The 19,045-nt window shown below is 64.7% G+C and overlaps 1 protein-coding gene across 1 annotated transcript; it reads left to right on the top strand.

Moving 5' to 3' along the window:
* The first annotated feature begins 8,933 nt into the window (after positions 1 to 8,933).
* DLL1 (delta like canonical Notch ligand 1) lies at positions 8,934 to 17,019 on the top strand. Its single transcript, XM_036024998.1, has 11 exons — positions 8,934 to 9,910; positions 10,020 to 10,316; positions 10,879 to 10,939; positions 11,149 to 11,406; positions 13,161 to 13,221; positions 13,682 to 13,812; positions 13,923 to 14,092; positions 14,201 to 14,417; positions 15,305 to 16,106; positions 16,405 to 16,519; positions 16,615 to 17,019. The coding sequence occupies exons 1-11, from the start codon at positions 9,857 to 9,859 to the stop codon at positions 16,618 to 16,620; spliced, it is 2,172 nt and encodes a 723-aa protein (XP_035880891.1). The 5' UTR covers positions 8,934 to 9,856; the 3' UTR covers positions 16,621 to 17,019.
* Positions 17,020 to 19,045: the final 2,026 nt, after the last annotated feature.

The raw sequence follows: 19,045 nt of genomic DNA, 5'->3' as shown, positions 1-19,045 counted from the left end.
TTCCGGGCCCTGCAGGCATCGCGAGCGCAAGTGAGCACGGTCTGAACCCCAGGCCACCTGCGAGGGCAGAGCACACGCGAGGAGGCCACTCTTCCTCCTCATTCCACGAGTTCTAGGAGAGGATGTCTTTTCATTATTTTGCTTGAATGCCCAACTTAATTTCTTTGTAGTTAAGAGTATTGGATTAGGGTTTTCTGTTACTTGCAGCTTCCATCCACGAAGACATAATTACTACAGAACTTGTTCTTCCACTCTAAACAACCAGAGTCCTGGCTGGTGGTGGCTCAGGGGTTGAATGCCGGCCTGTGAATCAAAGGGTCACAGGTTTGATTCTCAGTCCAGGGCACACGCCTGGGGTGTGGACTAGGTTCCCAGTGCAGGGGCACTCGAGGGGCAACCGGACACTGATGTTTCTCTCCCTCTTCCTCCCTCCCTTCTCCTCTCTAAAAAGAAATAAATTAAGTCTTTAAAAAATAAAACAAACAACCAGAAAACTAGACACAGTGTATGACTTTACTACTTTCAGACAGTAGGCAACGGGAAGTAGAGGAGAGCCTTGAAGGAAAGGAAGTGACAGGTAACCTGTGGCTGCACCAATGGTGGTGAGACGCAGGTGAGCAGACCACCCACACCGACCCTGGAAGCTGGTGTCTCGGTCTTACTCACAGGAAGGATTAAAAGGAGACTATTTGACCAGCTTAAGTTGAGATGAAGAAATGCCTTGACCAAAGAAGAAATTTAAAAATCTGAGTAACCCTATATTTATTTATTATATCAAATTTGCAAGTAAACAGTTTCCAAAAAAGAAAACTCCAGATGCAGTTGGACTCACTGGTGAATTCTCTTGAGCATTTAAGGAAGGCATATTAATCCTAAACACACTCCAAAAGTCAAAGAAGGGGAGGCTCCTGTCCTCACTGTGTGAGTAACACAGCGGCAGAAACTCACCCAGCAAGGCGGCTGTGCACAGAAGCCAGTGTTGTGACAGGCAAAGGCTCTGCTTGCCAGCGCACTGGCAAGGAGGCCGGAGGCCAGGCTCCAATCTGACTCCTGCATCCAGGGCTGGAGGCCAGACTTCGGGTTTTCAGCACCACATCTTCCTGGACAGCAGGCCTGGCTTTGGAGGGGTACCCCGGGGTTCAGGGTCCCCTCCTGCTCTCACTGGGTTCTGTGGGCAGGAGTAGTGAAGGCCTCACAGGCACTGCTTGCAAGTGGGGTGAACGTTGTTTCTGGGTGTCATTGGACACAGGGCAGGCCCTGTCTGAGCTGATGCTGCTGTCACAAAAGTGGCTCTAATTTCTTTTTGGACCCCCAGCCATGGTGGCCCGAGAGCGGATGAACAAACGAGTTCGGGAGGGGGCCTTCTCACTGCAGTGCGCTGGGGGCAGCTGGGTCTGCCTCCAGCCCCAGCTGTGACCGGGCAGTGCCGCAGCCAATCCCGGCTTCCCCACTTGCTGGACTGCGTGCGGCTGGTGCAGCGGTGGCCTGGGACTCAGCTCTAGCCACCAAGAAGCACTCTTGCAGGGCCCTTAAGAACCTGAAGACAGCTCCATTTCTTGTCTTCATTAACCTACTCTTGGTAATAGGAACAGTTCCAAGGGCCATGGAGACAAATGATGGTTTGAGATTGTCCCTAAAACACCCAGACTCACCAGCCATGGCCCTGTTTACCTAGCAACAGCTCAATGTACCCATTTTGGAAGTGCTTTACAATTAGTTATCAGTGGTGAGGACTGCGAAACAGCCCCCCGACCTGTTCCCACTTTTCTAAAAGACAATAGCATTTGGAAAACACATCTTGATGGTGATCCGGTGGTGTCCCCACTCTGGGTGCCCTGGCGGGGGTGGAAGGGAGGGGTAAGACTTGAAATATTGGGAAGGAAAGTGTGGACAACCGGGGATGCAGTGCCAGAAAGCAGGCTCTGCATTTTGAGATTGAGGAACGTGTGGATGGGAAGGTGGAAAACACTTGCCCAACTAAATGTGTCCCCTCTTTTTCCCTCCAATACTTAGGCTGTTTATTGGGGTCCCTTTCTCTGCAGCCCAGTTACTGGAGCAGGGCTTTGCAAAGCCGGTCTCCTAGCAGCGAATGCAGAAGGCCCATTCATATTACAATGGCCGCAGAGGAAAGAAAGAGCATGGTTTGTTTAAACTGCCTCTGTCTTCATTCACAGCCTGGTGTCCGCCTGCATTGTGACGCCCACAATGGCACTAAAGGACTCATTGTGGCTGAAAACAAATCAAAACAGAATACGGGCGCTAAGATAAAGGAGTCAAGCAACAAAATTGCTGAAAAAATCTTAGTCTTACATCTGAGATTTATGTTACCTTTTTGCTGTGTGGCCTATTGACCGGTGTTTATAAAAACCCCCAGAGTTTAATAAACCAAAAGATAAATGGGAACTTTGTGTACATTTTTAAAGGCGCTTACACACAGCGGATGAGTCTGCTGGTTGCTTTGGACGCTGTTTAATAATTACCGTTTTTTGTTTGCACAACATTTGGGGAGCCACACTCGGGCACTTTGTGCATATTTTCTCGGTCAACATGCCCAGGCCCTGTCCCTGTGGCCCAACAGCGTCCCGCGCGCGGTCGCCCCCGCCCCCACCCCGGCCCCCAGCAACATCAGATGTGGCAGGAACCCACGCCCAGTTCAGCCGGCAACAGGTGGAAGGTTGAATAGCTTCACACGTTTTTCGGGAGAGGGGGTGGGGAGGGAGAGAAAAAGAGGAGGGCGGGAGGGCAGGCTTTTGGGAGCCGATTTAAGGATTAGATCAGATGTTATTGCTAGTGAAAAATTAAACAGCCCGGTGCTCTGGGGAGCGCAGATTAATATATTTAGTGGCCGCGCACAAAGGCCGCTCATTGTGGCCGCGTCTGAATGCCTGTGAATAGGACGGAGCATATGCGGCCTGTCACCGCAGGTGCCCACATCTGTTCTCCCCGGGCAGATGCTCACAGAGCAGGGGAGGGGGAGGCCAGGGGAGGACAGCGTGGTCGCAAGCTCCGCCTCGCTCATGGCTCCTGGGGTCCAGAGGGGACACTCGCGGGGAGGGCGGGCCCGAGCGCCGCGCCGGGCTAGGGATGGGGGCGCGGCGTCTCCGGGGCTACTGCGTTTCAGAGCCGGGGGCGCCGGGCTTGGTGATTGACGGGCCGCCCGGGGACCGGGCGACAGGTGCCCGCGACCTCCCGGGTGGGGCGAGTCCCCTAGAGCCAGGCCTCAGGGAAGGCCTGCCGCGCGTCGCCCTCCGACGCCCTTTTTCTCCTTCCTCCATTGTCTTACAAAGTCACAGGCCTGCGATTTCCAGGTCCAAGCACTGAGCCAGGTGACCCGGCATTGCGTCCCGAAGTTGGGGCCTGGGGTCGAATCCTGGCGGAGCGCACAAAGGTCCCGGCGCCCACCCGCAGACAACGCGGATAGCGCGTGCAGCCGGGCCCTCAAGTCACCGGGGACTGGCCCCTGGGTCCCCTTCCAGCCGCAGGGGCGCGAGGGCCTGAAACCACCTCGAGGTCGACAGGGTCCGCAGCGAGGCCCCCAGCGGCAGGGGGTGGCCCGCCGCAGATCCCAGCCGACCTGGCCCCTCCCTAGCCCAGCACAGGCGCCCCGAGGAGGGAAACCTCGGGCCCGGCGCCGCCACCGCCTCCAGGAAGCCCTCCGCAGCGCTGGAGTCCACGGCCCGGGGGCACAGCAGCCTCCACCTAACGCCCCCCGCCGGCCCGGCGCGCTCTGCTGCCGAAAGGTCCGAGGGGCCGCTGGGGGGTGGGGTGAGGAGCGCGCGGCGGAGCAGCTGCTGGGTCATCTGATCCGGGACAAAGGCGCGCCCGCCGGGGCCGGGGCCAGGTAAACACGTGCTTTGTCATGGAGATGGGCGCGCGGCCCCGAGCAGATGATCCGCGGTTTCGGGGAGAGGCGGCCGCAGCCGAGGAGACGGCGGGGGGTGGGGGGGGGCCGTGGCCCGGGGAGGGAGGGACACAGGCGGAGTGGGTGCTCGAGAGGTGGTGCGGGGAGCAGTGGGGGCGTTGGGAGCCGTGCCCGCGCGGGGGGAGGGGCCGAGCGGCCCTCGGTCCCCGCGGCGACGGAGCCACGCGACCCTCCCTTTCTCATGCAAATCCGCGCATGCCTTTGCAAGGACCTGCAGTCCTGCGGCCTCCGCCGCGGCCTCCGCCTCCGCGCCGCGGCTGAGGTGGCCGGCCCCAAACGCCCCGCACCCTCAGCCTCAAAGCTAACCACGTGGGGTGGGGCGCTCCTTCCTTCCCCTGGCCACCGCGGCTGGTCCCTGGAAAAAGCGAGAGGTTACGAAGCACGCCGCGAGCCGGTCTCGCAGGGAAGCCAGGGCCACCGCCTCCTTCGCGGGGTCTCCAGCGGCCCGGCCTGGACCGGTCAGAGGGAAAAGGCCCGCGAGAAGCCTTCAGGGCCGACTCTGCTCACGGGGTTTCGGTCCTGTCGCCCCTCCCCCAACCCCACACAGACCTGCGGGCCGGGGTCGCTGTCTCGGGCGTCTGCGGGGCCAGGCCTCCGTCCCGGACCTGCCGCCAGGAGGGCAGGAGAGGGCTGCCCCCCGCCCCGCCCGCGCTGCGTGGGGGACCCTCCCGGGGAGGGAAGCCCCGGCGTCCGAAGACGAGCTGGACCCGCCCCCTTCTCTTTCCGGCGGCGCGTGAACGGACGGCGTAGGTCAGCGATTCTCAACCTTTTTCGTCTCCTGGCACTCAGGAACCACTGAGATTCCGCAGCACATTTTTGCCAGGGTGGCCACAAAAGGGGTAATATCGATTCTTCACACCGGAAGGCAGTTGTGCTGTTGGGAAAAGGGGTCAGTGCCCCTGACCCAGTCGTCAGGTGTTGGGGGCGCAGCGGCCGAGCATCGCTGGCTGCCGTGAGCGGGCACCGTTAGCCACTGGACTCGCTCAGACGTAAATCCAGTGCCCATACAGCCGTGTCCACGCTCAGGACAGTGTGTCTTGTACGTGCGCACGCGTCTCCGGCATCTGCCCCTCCAAACAGCCTGAAGGAGTCCGGCGGAGGCATCCTTGCTCCCCGCAGGGCCCAGAGGAAGGGTTCGCCCACGCAAATCCTCAGGGGCGCCCTGCCTTCCTGCCGCCGGAGCGGGCAGGTGGAGCCCCCGCTGCTCCAGCCGCTGGGGCTGGGGCTGGGGCTGGGGCTGAAGGAGAGTGGGCAGAGGGTGAGCTGGTGGGAGATGTGATACCAATACTAATGACGAGCCACGCTTTAGGGGCTCCCTCCTCCTCCTCCTCCTCCTTTTTCAAGTAAGCTGGCATGTTTGGTCAACACCAGATTTGCTTCCTGGAAGTTTTTTATTTTGTTGTTCTGAACAAGGACCCTAATTCTTCTGCGGAATAAGAGAACCTCTCTGTTGGGTATACAGTCTTCGGTTGGTCTATGAAAACACAAACCCCACTCAAGTCTCCAGACTTGTTTACACAGAAAACTGAACCTATGGCTGGCTCGGAGTCTGGGGCGGACTCGGGGCATTGTTTACTGCAATCTGCCCAGAGCAACCCCCCCCCCCCCCCCCCGCCCCCGACACACACCTTGAGAAAAGGACAGCTTTCTCCCGGTGAAAGCCGGTTTGACACAAGACCGCGTGACCGCGTGAGTCGGTCACACTCGCTGCTGCGCACGGGCACATTTAATCTGGAGAAGAGCCCCGACAGGGTGGCTGGTGAGGTAGTCAGGGTCTCCAGTGAACGGAGAGCTCCGCAGCGGCTGCCGAGCCCCGGTTCTGCCCTGGCCACCGGGGCCACCGGGGTTCCCTGCTCGGAGTGCCCGGCGAGTGCAGCCCAGCACCGGGCGGTCTGTCCCCCTCCACTCCTGCGTCTGATGTATGGGGTGCCTTCTCAGTCCTAATGAGCCTCACTTTGTACAGCGAATTTGCTGAGACATCAAAAAGTATTTAAAAGAAAGTTTCCTGCTTTTTCCTAATGAGCAAGGTGAGGATTTATGGTGTGTGGGGAGGGGATCTGGCTGCCAGGGCCAAGGAGGAGAAAGTCTATTGAACGCACTGGGCTTACGCTCCCTCTGCTTTTAGGGGGTTCGAGCGCCGGGAGCAGGAGTATAGAGACACGCAGTTAGGGAGTGAAAAAACGCCATTTGGTTCGGAGCAGATGGCTGGCTAGGGGGCTGATGGCGTCTAAAGGCGTGTCATCCCCCTGCAGCCTGAATCCCCAAGGGCTCCCCTTGTCTTCCCAATCAATGAAAATTAAAGTGCAAAGAAAGGGCGAATAGTTGGGCCTCGAGTCTCTCCTTTGTTCGTCCCAGCTACTGGTGTGCAGGAGTTAAACTACAACAGGCTCCCATAGAAACGCTGAAGTTAAACAGTCTCCCTCAGCTTGGCTTGGAGAGGGAGAGGGGGGCGCCCACGTGGAGTGGGAGAGAGGAGGAGGAGGAGAAGAAAGGAGGAGAGGAGAACAGGGGAGGAGGGAGGAGAAGAAAGACTCGTTCTGCCTGATTTCCCCAATACAGAATCGCGTGGCATAAATTAAGTTGGAAAAGAATGAACGCTTTGGGCAGGATTCTGATGGATTTTACGACGCCTTTCAGTTCCGCTTTGCCGCCGTAATCGAGAAATCTGTGCCATGTCAACTTAACAAATACTTGATGCCGAGGGGGGTTTGTTAAGGGTCTGGGGCACTGCTCTCCCCCCGAGGCTTAAGCCCTTGCGCGTGGAACTTCTGATTTCCAGTTTTCTAAACAGGCATTCACACGGGCCGTTCCCCACTTCCACTTTCTAATTGAAAGGTTCCTGACACTCGGTTTCCCACTGCACCTACTCCCAGGCTCAGGCACAGAGCACCAGAGTTCACCTCCCTCTCCCCCTCGGGTGTCTCCAGCTCCCGGAAGCCTCTCACTCCCTTCCCAGCCGACACCCACCCACCCGCCCTGCGTGCGAGCGCACACACCAGTTCCCGTGCTGAGGGAACCGGAGTTCTCAGGAACTCGCTTCCAGGGGAAATGTGGCTGTAATGAAAAAAGGATGCTGACACTAGGTGGCAAGATTAAATTAGGATTGGCCAGCCCGCCAGGGCGGTGAGTCCTCGCGCACAGCCCGCGGGCAGGCGGCCCGCCGGGAGGGCCGGCGTGGGGGCGCAGCAGCCGGTGAGGTTTCCGACGGTTCAGAACCGAACAGTAGGGGGTTCTGGTGAGCCCAAGCCTGCCTCTCCCTGCTCAGCCTTACATGTTACTACCCACTATTTCTCTGCTTCTCCACCAGGCAGCAGTGGGGACCTGAGGGTCTGTGTCTGTGAATCCTGAAACTCTCAGGGTGTTTGGGAGCCGCAGAAGCGGGAGTCCCGTTGCCTGGCTGGAGGGACTTCCGTGGACAATGACGGCAGGTGACCCTCAGATAGCTGTTCACAGGGGTTTGGATGTTTATCCTATGTGGTGGTCTTGACGTCTGTCCCAGCGAAAGCCCCATGCTGGCAGGACGGTGCCTGTGACCACCAGGAGGGCGGCTGCAGCACCTACAGCGAAGTTCCTGTCGCTGGGCTGGGCTGCTGTCCAGAGGACACCTTCTCCAGCACTCACACCTTCCTGCCCGGGAAGCCGAGGAGGGGTGTGCGCGCACGTGTGTCCGCGGGGGTAGGGGGTGGGGTGAAGGCGAACAGCGATGCAAAGAGACCTCGAGCGCGCCGGGCAGGAAGCTGGATGCCGGAGGAGGAGTCCCCGCCCCACCTTGATTCTGCCCTGCGCCCGCGAGCATGAGAGCGATTTCGATAATTCATTGTGTGATACGTGTGTTCTTGGCCCTCCCAATAAACTCATTTCCCTTAAAAAAAAAAAAGAAAACAAAAGTTCTAGTGTCTGACGGACGTGTAAAAAGCTAATAAGGTGATGGTTGTGTAAAGGTTGCGGCTGGGGGGGGGGGCGGGCGAGGTCTTCGGAGCATGTGCCGGACGTTGTCGCAGAGGCCGCGGCGCGCGCGGAGGGGAGCTCTTTCTCCGCGCATTGTGCGGGGAGCAGGTGCGGTCTGCATTACCATACAGCTGAGCGCACAAAGAGCCACTGATTCAGGCTCGCACAATAACAGACTGCCTTAATGACAGCCACGCGAACGACACACACCAAACTCACTTTTTACTAAGCGGAGGGAGGCCGAGGGAGGAATGCCCAGGAGAGAGGGGCCGAGACCCGGGAAAGGTGGCGGTGGCCGAGAATCGCGCCGGGAAGGGCGTGCGTGTGTGCCGGGGGAAGGAGGGGCTGTAGGTTCAGGCGTCAGGATCTCCCGGCCGCCGGGGGGCGGGGGAACGCACTGCCCGGACCCCGCCCCCAGGGGCCCGAGGACACCCGGTCCCCGGGGCCGCCGGGCTCGTCCCCGACCCCGCCCTGCGCGCGGGCTCTGTGTGCCCAGACGCGGAGCCGCCGTCCTCGGCCGGGAGGTGGATGGGTGTCAGACCTTCCCAAACTTCTCGAAACTGCCGCTACGATCTCGCCACCCTCTGGCCGCCGCCCGTGCCCGGGTCCTGCCGCGCCCCCGGCCTCCCGGTCCCGGAGACTCCAGTTTCGGAAGAGGCCGCCCCGGAGAAGGAGGGCCGCTGGGAATCGGGCCTCTGACTTCATCCCCCTCCCGCCCCCGAAGCCCCGGGACGCGGCCGGGCGAGGAGACAGTGGGACGGCGTCAGAGCCGGGACAGTCGCCGGGGTCGTGTCCGGCGCACCAGTCCGGCTGCTATCGGTGGGCGGGCGAGCGGGAGGCGCGGCGCCGCCTCGCCTCGCGTGTCCCCGTGGGCCTCCCGGAGCCTGTGGCCGGGGCGGCAGCCGAGGAGGCCGGGGGTGGCGGCACCAGTGTGGGGATCGGAGGGGATTCTCGCGGGGAACATTTTGCAGGAATGTAAATGAGTGCGTTTTGTGCCGAGAAGGGGAAGGGGGGGCTGGGGGCGGGCGCAGGGGAGGGCCGGAGGCGGGGAGCGGTGGGGGTGGGGAGGAGGGTTGCACATTTTACAGCTCACTGACCATTTGGCGATCCATTGAGAGGAGGGTTTGGAAAAGTGGCTTCTTTGTGACAGCTCTCGCCAGATTGGGGGGCTGCTCATTTGCATCTCATTAGCCATGCGGGCGGCCGGCGGGATATAAGGGCGCGGCGCCGGCGAGAGCCAGACCCTCGGCGCGCACCCGCGGGACCCGGCGGCCAGGGCGGATCGTGGCGGAGGACGGGCCGCGGCGCGCAGAGCCTCCTCCCACGACTCGCCTCGGCTCCGCGCGTGTTTACTCGGATGGCACTGGCTGGGCTCCTCGGAACGACGCGAATCTCTGTGGCGGCACCGGAGGTACCGGGGGCCCAGGCTGCTTCCGGAGCGCCCGTGGCCGCCGCGCAGTGACCCGGCCCGGCCCGGCCCGCGCTCCGCCGGCCCCGGATGGTCGCCGCTCCGTGGATTTCCAGACTGAGCCTCTCGCCGGACGCGGAGGAGCCTCCGCAGCGCCTTGGGAACTAAGCTGACTGGACGTTTTCTCTGTCCCTCCCTCTCTCTCCCTTTTTTTTTCTTCCTGCGAAGACGCACAAGAAAAAAAACCAGGAAGCAGACGACCCTGACCCACTCGTGGATTGAAAGAAAAGACGGGGAAACCGAAAGTTGCCTCTCCGGGAACACTCTCTCTGAGCGAGCCCTGCTCCTCGCACATCCCCAGCTGCCTCAGTCGCCGAGCGCGATCCAAGAAGCCTCGGCCTGGACCGAGCCGGGCCGGACCCCAGGAGAAGGGAGTCCTGGTCGTCCCGGCCCGGCAGAGCCGGACTCCCCACCCACGCTGCTCCGAGCGCACTCTGTCCCTCGCATCTCCCAGCTGCTGCGTTTCCTGGAAGAGAGCCGGTGGACCGCCGGAGAGCGAGCGTGCCGGGAGGTGCATCATGGGCCGCCGGTGCGCCCTGGCCCTCGCCCTGGTCTCGGCCCTGCTGTGCCAGGTGAGTTGTCAGGAGCCCCGTGGGGTCAGGTAGCAGCACGCGAGGTGCAGACTGTGGAGCAACAGGGACCCCGGCGCCGCCGCGCGCTCACGCCGCGTCCCCCCCGCAGGTCGGCGGCTCGGGGGTGTTCGAGCTGAAGCTGCAGGAGTTCGTCAACAAGAAGGGGCAGCTGGGCAACAGCAACTGCTGCCGCGGCGGCGCGGGGCCCCCGCCGTGCGCCTGCAGGACCTTCTTCCGCGTCTGCCTCAAGCACTACCAGGCCAGCGTGTCCCCCGAGCCGCCCTGCACCTACGGCAGCGCCGTCACGCCGGTGCTGGGCGTCGACTCCTTCAGCCTGCCCGAGGGCGCGGGCGCGGACCCCGCCTTCAGCAACCCCATCCGCTTCCCGCTGGGCTTCACCTGGCCGGTGAGCGCCGCACCTGCGCGCGGGGCGGGGCGGGGCGGGGCGCGCGGGGGCCGGGGCCGGTGGCAGGGTGACAGCCCGGGCAGGGAGAGGCAAAGAGGCGGGGTCCGGGAGTTTCCGCATCCAGACTGTACCCAGCCCCCAAGCCGAGGGAGCCCGGGCTGTGAGACGGTCCCAGGCCCCTGCTCTCGGACAGCGGGTCGCGTGGTCAGCCTTGCAGCAGGGCGGCCCAGGGCCCCTCCGCGTGGGCCCGAGCCCTGGAGAGCCGAGGCACAGTCTCCAGCCCTGCCTGCTCCCGCGCAGTCCTTTTTTTTTTTTTTTAAACGTGATATCCTGTACTAACAGGCTAAAAACACACACCAGGAAACCACTCTTTAAAAAGTCCCCCCATTTCCTCGAGGAAAGTGAAAACAGGCGGCAGAGGCAGAGACCCCCCCCCCCCCAGGACACGCCGAGTGTGCTGGTCCGCCGTGGCCGGGCCGCCCCGCCGGGTCCCCACGGCCCCCCAAGGCCCCGAGTGGCTGAGGGTCGGTGCCAGCCTCTCTTGCCTCCTCCCTGTCCCCAGGGCACCTTCTCTCTGATCATCGAAGCCCTGCACACAGACTCTCCCGACGACCTCGCAACAGGTAAACAGGCCCGGAAGCTCCCGAACGCAGGTGCCTGCCTCCCCAGCTCTGCTGAGCACCTGAGTCCTGCCTTCCCAGTCCCGAACGCCCCCGTCCTCACTCTGCCTGTCGCTGCTCCGGGAGCTCCAGGAGAGGCCTCCGGCCCCCGCCCCTTGCAGCGGGCCTGGTCCCCGAGCCCCCGAACCCACAGGGGCCTCCTCTGCCCACAGAAAACCCGGAGAGGCTCATCAGCCGCCTGGCCACACAGCGGCACCTGACCGTGGGCGAGCAGTGGTCCCAGGACCTGCACAGCAGCGGCCGCACGGACCTCAAGTACTCCTACCGCTTCGTGTGCGATGAGCACTACTACGGGGAGGGCTGCTCCGTCTTCTGCCGCCCCCGGGACGACGCCTTCGGCCACTTCACCTGCGGGGAGAGGGGGGGGAAAGTCTGCAACCCTGGCTGGAAAGGCCAGTACTGCACTGAAGGTGGGTCCCGGCGGGCAGGGGGCCGCTGTCTCCCTCAGGGGATGGGGGGCGGGGGGCGGGGGGAGCATCCTGCGAGCTGGGACCCAGGCTGTCAGCACCAGAGAGGCATTCTGGAGGGGACACCGAGGCTGGGGCACTGCAGAGACTGCCCAGGACCTCGGTCAGCCAGTGGGGGAGCTGGGGTCAGCTCAGACACTCTAACTTCCGCTATGGGAAGCTGCCCTTCTTAATCACGGCGGACTTTGGAGACAGGGCCGGGGTCAGGAAGTCAGGGAGGGCGAGGGAGGGGAGGAAGGAAGGGAGGAACGGAGGGCAGCGTTTGTGTGCCGGGGGCTGCGCTAGCCCAAGTTCTCTGCTGGGGCAGCGTGTCACTGGAAGTGCTGAGCTCTCTCTCTGGAGCCGGTGCCCTTGGCCTCTTCCCAGGCCCCCCCCCCCCCCCCCGCCCCGCGTTGCAGACACCCTGTGTGACGTGCACACACTGCGGGACGTTGTCACTCGTGGGGGCTGGGGGCATGGGAGGGTGTGCGTGTGGGCTGGCTGTGCGTGGGGGTGGGCCCCCAGCCCTTTTTCTGCAAGAGAAGGGCCTTCCTGGGTGACCTAGGCCCCCGCCTGCCATCCAGCGCTGCCCCACAGACAGCCGACAGAGTGGGCGGCTGCTCTGTGGTAGCAGGGAACCAGAGCAGGGGAGCGGGGGCTGCTGAGGACCCCGCCGGCTCCCGGGCCCAGTCAGCTGGGCCCCAGCTGGCCTCTCCCCAGCCTGCCGGGTCCCCACTGCCGCCTGTGCACCCAGGGCCCGGATGTCCCTGCAGTCCGGGTGGGTCCCGGAGCTCCCCAGTCCCCACCGCATTTCTCTCGCTGTGGAGCACTGCTGCTCCCTGGAAGGGCCCTCCCTCGGGGGCCCCGGGGGGGCCCTGGGGGTCTGCGCCTGGGGTGAGAGTGGCTCCTTGCACCCAGCCTCGTGCTGGCTCGGTGAGCACTTGGAGCTCCACCTTGGCTGGTTGGCTGTGTTGTCTTAAAAACTTGTGGAGCGGCTTGTTAATGAGTTTCATAACCAGGCGGGAAGCCAGCCAGCCCAGCCCAGCCCCAGCCAGGCCCCTGGGGCCAGGCCCGCTGCGCCTGCCCTCCCGTCCTCACTCCTCTGCACGGTGGGGTGGCCGGGCAGCCAGCGAACTCCAACTTTCTTCTTCTTATTCAAACACTGGAGCCTCTCCCCGCCCCCCGTGCGCGCGTGCCGGCCATTAGATCTCCGCGGGGACAGGCGCGGGGCCGCACGCCCGTGCCCATTGGCGGAGAGGCCGCGCGTGCACGTGTGTGTGTGGTGTGTGCACGCCGGGGTGTGTGCGGGGTGGGGGCCGGGGTGAGGGGCCCGTATTGTTGCGCGGGGCAGCTGCTGGGAGAGAGCAGACAATAGAGCAGCTGTCTTGCCCTGGTGCTGTGCAGACCAGCTGTCCACCCTTATCTGCACACACACTTTCTGGGTATTAAGAGGTGGAGCTTGTGCATAGAATTGGGAAGTGGGGGAGGAGGAGGGGGAAGGACTTCTGACCCTCGCTCAGAAGAAAAGGGGATGGGTGGGGGTGGGGGCTTCCGCGGTCTTTTGTCCCGGAGCGGCTGTGTTAAGAAGAATGCTCACCCTGACTGCCGAAAGTCCACAGTCGCCAGGCAGGGCGGGGATGAGCTCCGCCGGGCTCGGAGGGCGCCGGCGGCTGCGGGAGGCCCCGGGCCTGACCCCGCGCTCTCTCTCTTCGCTGCAGCAATCTGCTTGCCCGGATGCGACGAGCAGCACGGGCACTGTGAGAAGCCCGGGGAGTGCAAGTAAGTCTGCGGAAGCCGTCCTCCCGCTCTCGCGGTCCCTGTGCGGCGAGTGGGTGTGCGGAGCACCTGTGGGTGACCACGCGCCCGCGGGGGCTGGTCCTGGGCGTTCCCACTGAGTGGTGCGTGGACGTGTGCCAGGTCGTGGGCCGTCGGCCACCGCAGCTCACGGGTGGTGGGCACCGGCAGCCAGCAGTTTGCACGTGACAGGGTTCAGCTCTGTGGCTCTCGGACTTGGGGTGCAGCCGGGTCACCGGGGGAGCCTCGAGGGCTGCTGCCTGGCAGCCCCCAGGGGTGCAGCCCCCAGGGGTCCGGCCCCCGGGGCCCCGAGGAGACGACTGTCCTGCCTGTGTGAGAGCAGGTGTCGGTGCTGCCTGCGGAGAGACGGTGCTCAGTGGGTGGGAGGTGCCGTGCCGTCCCCCAGGAATGTCAGCGACCCCTGACCCTTTGCTCGCTCCCCCAGGTGCAGAGTGGGCTGGCAGGGTCGGTACTGTGACCAGTGCATTCGGTACCCAGGCTGTCTCCACGGCACCTGCCAGCAGCCCTGGCAGTGCACCTGTCAGGAAGGCTGGGGGGGCCTGTTCTGCAACCAGGGTAAGCCTCCCGCCCCCTGCAGGAAGCCGGCTTCCCTCCGGGAGGTGCGGGCTTCCCCAGCCTGACCCGGGGCTCCCCCGCTCTCCTCTCCCTGCGCCCTCCTCCCCCAGACCTCAACTACTGCACCCACCATCGGCCCTGCAAGAACGGGGCCACCTGCACCAACACGGGCCAGGGGAGCTACACCTGCTCTTGTCGGCCGGGGTACACGGGGGCCACCTGCGAGGCGGAGGTGGACGAGTGTGGCGCCAGCCCCTGCCGGAACGGGGGCAGCTGCACGGTGAGTGCGGGCGCGGCGGGCCCCCGGCCGCGTGGGCCCCGGCTGCACGCGGGGCCCGTGGGTCTCCCGGAGCCCCCCGGACGCCTTCTCACCCTCCCCACCACGCAGGACCTGGAGAACAGCTACTCCTGCACCTGCCCGCCCGGCTTCTACGGCAGGGCGTGCGAGCTGAGCGCCATGGCCTGTGCGGACGGCCCCTGCTTCAACGGGGGCCGGTGCTCCGACAGCCCCGAGGGGGGCTACAGCTGCCGCTGCCCCGCGGGCTTCTCCGGCTTCAACTGCGAGAAGAAGGTGGACGCCTGCAGCTCCTCGCCTTGCTCCAACGGTGAGGGCGGCCCCGCGGGGGACGCGCCGCGTCAGGAGCTCGCGTGTGGTCTCGGCCCGGGTCTGGGGCTCTGCCGGCTGCCTGGAGTCTGTGGGCCCTTTATCCTGGACACAGGGGCGCTTTGTGGGGGTTTTGTCCTCGAGCCTGGGAACGTCCAGGGAGCAGGAGGGCAGGCCGCGCATGTGGCTCAGGTTTACGGGGACAGCCAGTGGCGGAGGGGCTGCAGTTCGCTCCGGGTCTCACAGCCCACCAGGGCCCGGCGGTGGTGCTCCGGCCGCCGTCCAGCCTGAGAGCCGTCTGCGTGTCTGTGCGGACGTGTGGAGAGGACGCCCTGACCGAACTCACAGGGAGCACCCACCGTGGGGCCCCGGACAGGCGGGGTCTTCTGGAAGCTTCTGGAGCTGCAGCAGTAGACAGGGAGATCAAGGGCAGCTTCCCCTGGAGGAGGGTCGTTGCAGCCTCACTGTCCGTGCAGAGCAGAGGGCGTGGCAGTCCCCGAAGCCCCCGGGGGCCTGCCGCCTCGTCTGTAGCGAGGCGGCGGCTGCGCAAGCACAGGCCCCTTCTTTCTCTGCCTCACCCTGCCCTTCTCTCGGGCTCTCTGGACTGGGCCCCTGGGCCCCTCCGCGGGGGGCTGTGAGGCCGCGGCGTGGCGGCCGGGTGCTGTGCACCGGCCCCGGGAGGTGTAGCTGCTCAGGGGACGCAGCGGCTTGGGGACCCAGGCCGGCGCCCCGCGTGTGCGGGAGGCGGTGGAGGGCAGGGGTGTCCCCCGGCCGCGGGCTGCCTGGGCCGTCCGTGTCTCTCCCGTGGGCAGCGCGGCGGCGGGCACGCAGCAAGCGCCTCGGGACGTCCGCGGGGTGGAGAGTGACGGCCGCCGTCCCGCGTTCCAGGTGCGCAGTGTGTGGACCTGGGCGACGCCTACCTGTGCCGCTGCCGGGCCGGCTTCTCGGGGCGGCGCTGCGAGGACAACGTGGACGACTGCGCCTCCTCCCCGTGCGCCCACGGGGGCACCTGCCGGGACGGCGTGGGCGCCTTCTCCTGCACCTGCCCCCCCGGGTACACGGGCAGGAACTGCAGCGCCCCGGTCAGCAGGTGCGAGCACGCGCCCTGCCACAACGGGGCCACCTGCCACGAGCGGGCCCGCCGCTACCTGTGCGAGTGCGCCCGGGGCTACGGGGGCCCCAACTGCCAGTTCCTGCTGCCCGAGCCGCCCCGCGTGCCGCTGCTGAACTTCTCCGAGAAGCACGTGGAGGGCCAGCCCGGGCCCTTCCCCTGGGCGGCTGTCTGCGCGGGCGTGGTCCTGGTCCTCGTGCTGCTGCTGGGCTGCGCCGCGGGGGTGGTCTGCGTGCGGCTGAGGCTGCAGAAGGGCCGGCCCCCCGCCGACCCCTGCCGCGGGGAGACGGAGACCATGAACAACCTGGCCAACTGCCAGCGCGAGAAGGACGTCTCCGTCAGCGTCATCGGGGCCACGCAGATCAAGAACACCAACAAGAAGGTGGACTTCCACGGGGACCGCGGGGCCGGCAAGAACGGCCAGAACGGCCTCAAGGCCCGCTACCCCGGCGTGGACGCGAACCTGGTGCAGGAGCTGCAGGGCGATGACGCTGCCGCCAGGGACCCCCACGGCCAGCGGGACACCAAGTGCCAGCCGCCGGGCTCTGCAGGGGACAAGGGCGCCCCGACGCTCAGGGGGTGCGTGCTGTGGGCCAGGAGGGAGCCCGAGGGGAGGCAGCTGGGGAGGGCACCCCAGGGTTCAGGGGTGCTGGGGGCTGGGCCGGGCAGGAGGGCCAGCTGGGGAGGGCACCCTGGGGCTCGGGGTGCTGGGGGCTGGGCTGGGCAGGAGGGCCAGCTGGGGAGGGCACCCGGGGCTCAGGGAGTGCTGGGGGCCGGGCCGGGCCGGCGGGGGCAGGACTGTGCTCTCCGAGCCCTGGCCCTTCTCTGGGACGTTTGCACGTGTTCTCACTGTGGTTCTGCCTCCGCCACCTCTCAGGGGAGACTCTTCTGAGCGGAAGCGGCGGGACTCGGCGTACTCCGCCTCCAAGGACACGAAGTACCAGTCGGTGTACGTCATATCGGAGAAGGACGAGTGCGTCATCGCCACCGAGGTGGGCGGGCCCGGGCGCGGCCCCGTGGGCGGGGCTCGCCGGCCACGGCCTGGTTGTCCAGCTAACTCCCCGCTCTGTCCCGTCGGCCCCTGCAGGTGTGACAGCGCGGGGGCCGGGCGAAGTCCCCGTCCCTCCTAGACCGAACAGAATTCCAAGGACCTGCGCCCCGACGGATGCTGCTGCTGCGAGGGGAGGAGAGACCTCCAGGGCCGGCTGGCCGCCGGGCGCGGGTCCCGGAGGCCAGCCGGCGGCGCCGCGGGCGGGCTGCGGCCCGGGCCGTCCCGGGACGCCCACCGCGCTCCGCCTCTCTGCGGCGCCGACATTGCACTATGGACAGTTGCTTCTAAAGATTTATATTTAAGGGGGTGGGCGGAGTCACGGCACGAGGCGCGCGCACCGCCCGAGGCGCGCGCTTCGGATTCTTATGAGCCAGTCTTTCTTGAGTTGGAATCACAGACACTGCCTTCATCGTCCTTTTTGATACTGAAATGCGTTTTTTTCTAGGTGGAAAAAGATGTGTGTTATTTTTCGGACGTGTAAAAATATTTTTCATGATATCTGTAAAGCTTGAGTATTTTGCGATGTTCATTTTTTATAATTTAAATGTTTGGTAAATATGTACAAAGGCACTTCGGGTCTATGTGACTATATTTTTTGTATATAAATGTATTTATGGAATATTGTGCAAATGTTATTTGAGTTTTTTACTGTTTTGTTAATGAAGAAATTCCTTTTTAAAATATTTTTCCAAAATAAATACTATGAATGACAGCCGGAGGTGTGCTGCCTTGCTCCTGAGCGCCGGCACTGGGGGAGGGCCCCCCCAGGGCAGACAGGACGCAGCCCCCGACTTCCTCCCGCCCGCCTGCGTCTCTGCCTGGTTTCACCGGGTTGCTCAGCAGCAGCCTTGCTGGTCATCGTGCCGGTCGGGCAGCCTCCCAGGGCCCCTCTCGGACGGCTCCCGAAGCGGCCCCCGGGCACAGCAGGGCAGCTCAGTCTCACGTGCTCCCCCCCCACCCCCCCACCGCCGAGCCTGCCTCGTTTCCAGGGCCGGCTTGGAGAAGCCCCCCGTGGAGGGAGTGTCCACAGTGGCTTTCCTGTCGCCTCAGCGGAGACCTCCCCCCCGCAGGGCAGCACCGATGCCCTGACTGCCCTGCGTGTGTGTGTCTGGCCAGATCAGAAGTGGCGCCCCTGCTGCCCCGACAGCTGCCCACACGCCAGGCCCGTGGGGGCCGCCCCCCCGTGGCCCTCCCGTTCGTCCTGCTGGGGCCGGGAGCGTGTCCCTCCCACGCCACGGCGCAGGAAACGGGCTTGGAGAGGGGAGGTGGGGGCTCTGGGTCTGTGAGTGGCAGAGGCAACATCCAGCCGGGGCGGCGTGGCTCCGGACCCCAGGCTGCTTACTGCCTGGCAGACCGCACCCTGGTGTGGGCGTCGGCCCCCCCAGGACAGGCTCCTCCCCGGGCGGGAGGGGCACGCCTGCCGGAGGTTGTGGCACTGGGTCCCGACCGCACAGCAGCGACTCTGGAGTCTCCCTGGGGAGGAGAGGCAGGGTGCGTGTGTGTTACCTGGGGCGCTCGCCCACTCTCACGTGTGTGAGTGACGGAGACGGACGGACACCAGCAACCCCACGTCCCATCAGGCTGCGAGGCCAATGCCTGCTGGAGCTTCTGTGCCTGCAACACAGGCCGCCTGCCCTGACCCCTCGGCCACCCCGGCGGTGACTTGGAACAAGCTCCTGAGGCCAGGCCTCCGGCGCAGCGAAGCAGCCGCGGGAAGGAAGAGGGCAGCGGCAGGGCTCCCGAGCCCCCTCCACCGCTGGCCCGCCGCCCCCACCGACGCGGTGCGACGGCACACCCCAGGGTGCTGCAGAGCAACAGTCGCCGCATGTCTCTCAGGCCCAGGGATGGGGCACAGGGGCGGGTGGGCTCGTGCCCGTTCACACCCGTCACCCCGGAGCCGTGGTGAGTGGCGTCCTTCCCCGTCCAAGGTGACGGACTCGGGTCACACATTAGATGGTTCGAGGTCACGGAGGATGCAGGCGTTCTTGTGCAGTCCATGCCGTGAGAGGGAAGGAACCTCGAAGTTCTGACGGGTAACCCCCACTTCCTCCTCCCACGGCTCCTGAGGACCAGGGAAGAACGTCTGTCTTCCCCGGGCAAGCCAGTGACCTGCTCGGGCAGAGCAGGACCCACGCCCATGGCTGGGAATCCCCGCGCCCGAGCTGCCGGCCCAGTCCCTTCCGGCAAAGGAAACTGAACTTGACTCTGACCAGATGTGTCGATCTAGTTCCTAGCTCACAGACACACGGGGCACAACGGACGCGTCAGGACGTCACGGGGACCCTTCAGCCGAATCCCGGGACCTGGGCGAGGGCAAGGGAGGGCAGGGGGCGTGTCGGTCGGCGGAGACGCGGCGGCGGGGCCCAGGCGGAGACGTTTCTCCGAGTCAGTGGAGGAATGTAAGCGCCGGCGGAAGCTCCCGTGGTGTGGAAGTATGCAGAGTTCTCAGACGTGAGAGGCTGTGACT

This window comes from Phyllostomus discolor, chromosome 4 (genome assembly GCF_004126475.2).
Source record: "Phyllostomus discolor isolate MPI-MPIP mPhyDis1 chromosome 4, mPhyDis1.pri.v3, whole genome shotgun sequence".
NCBI lineage: Eukaryota > Metazoa > Chordata > Mammalia > Chiroptera > Phyllostomidae > Phyllostomus > Phyllostomus discolor.
Note: the sequence above shows the minus strand (reverse complement) of the source record. Positions and strands in the feature narration are given on the sequence as shown.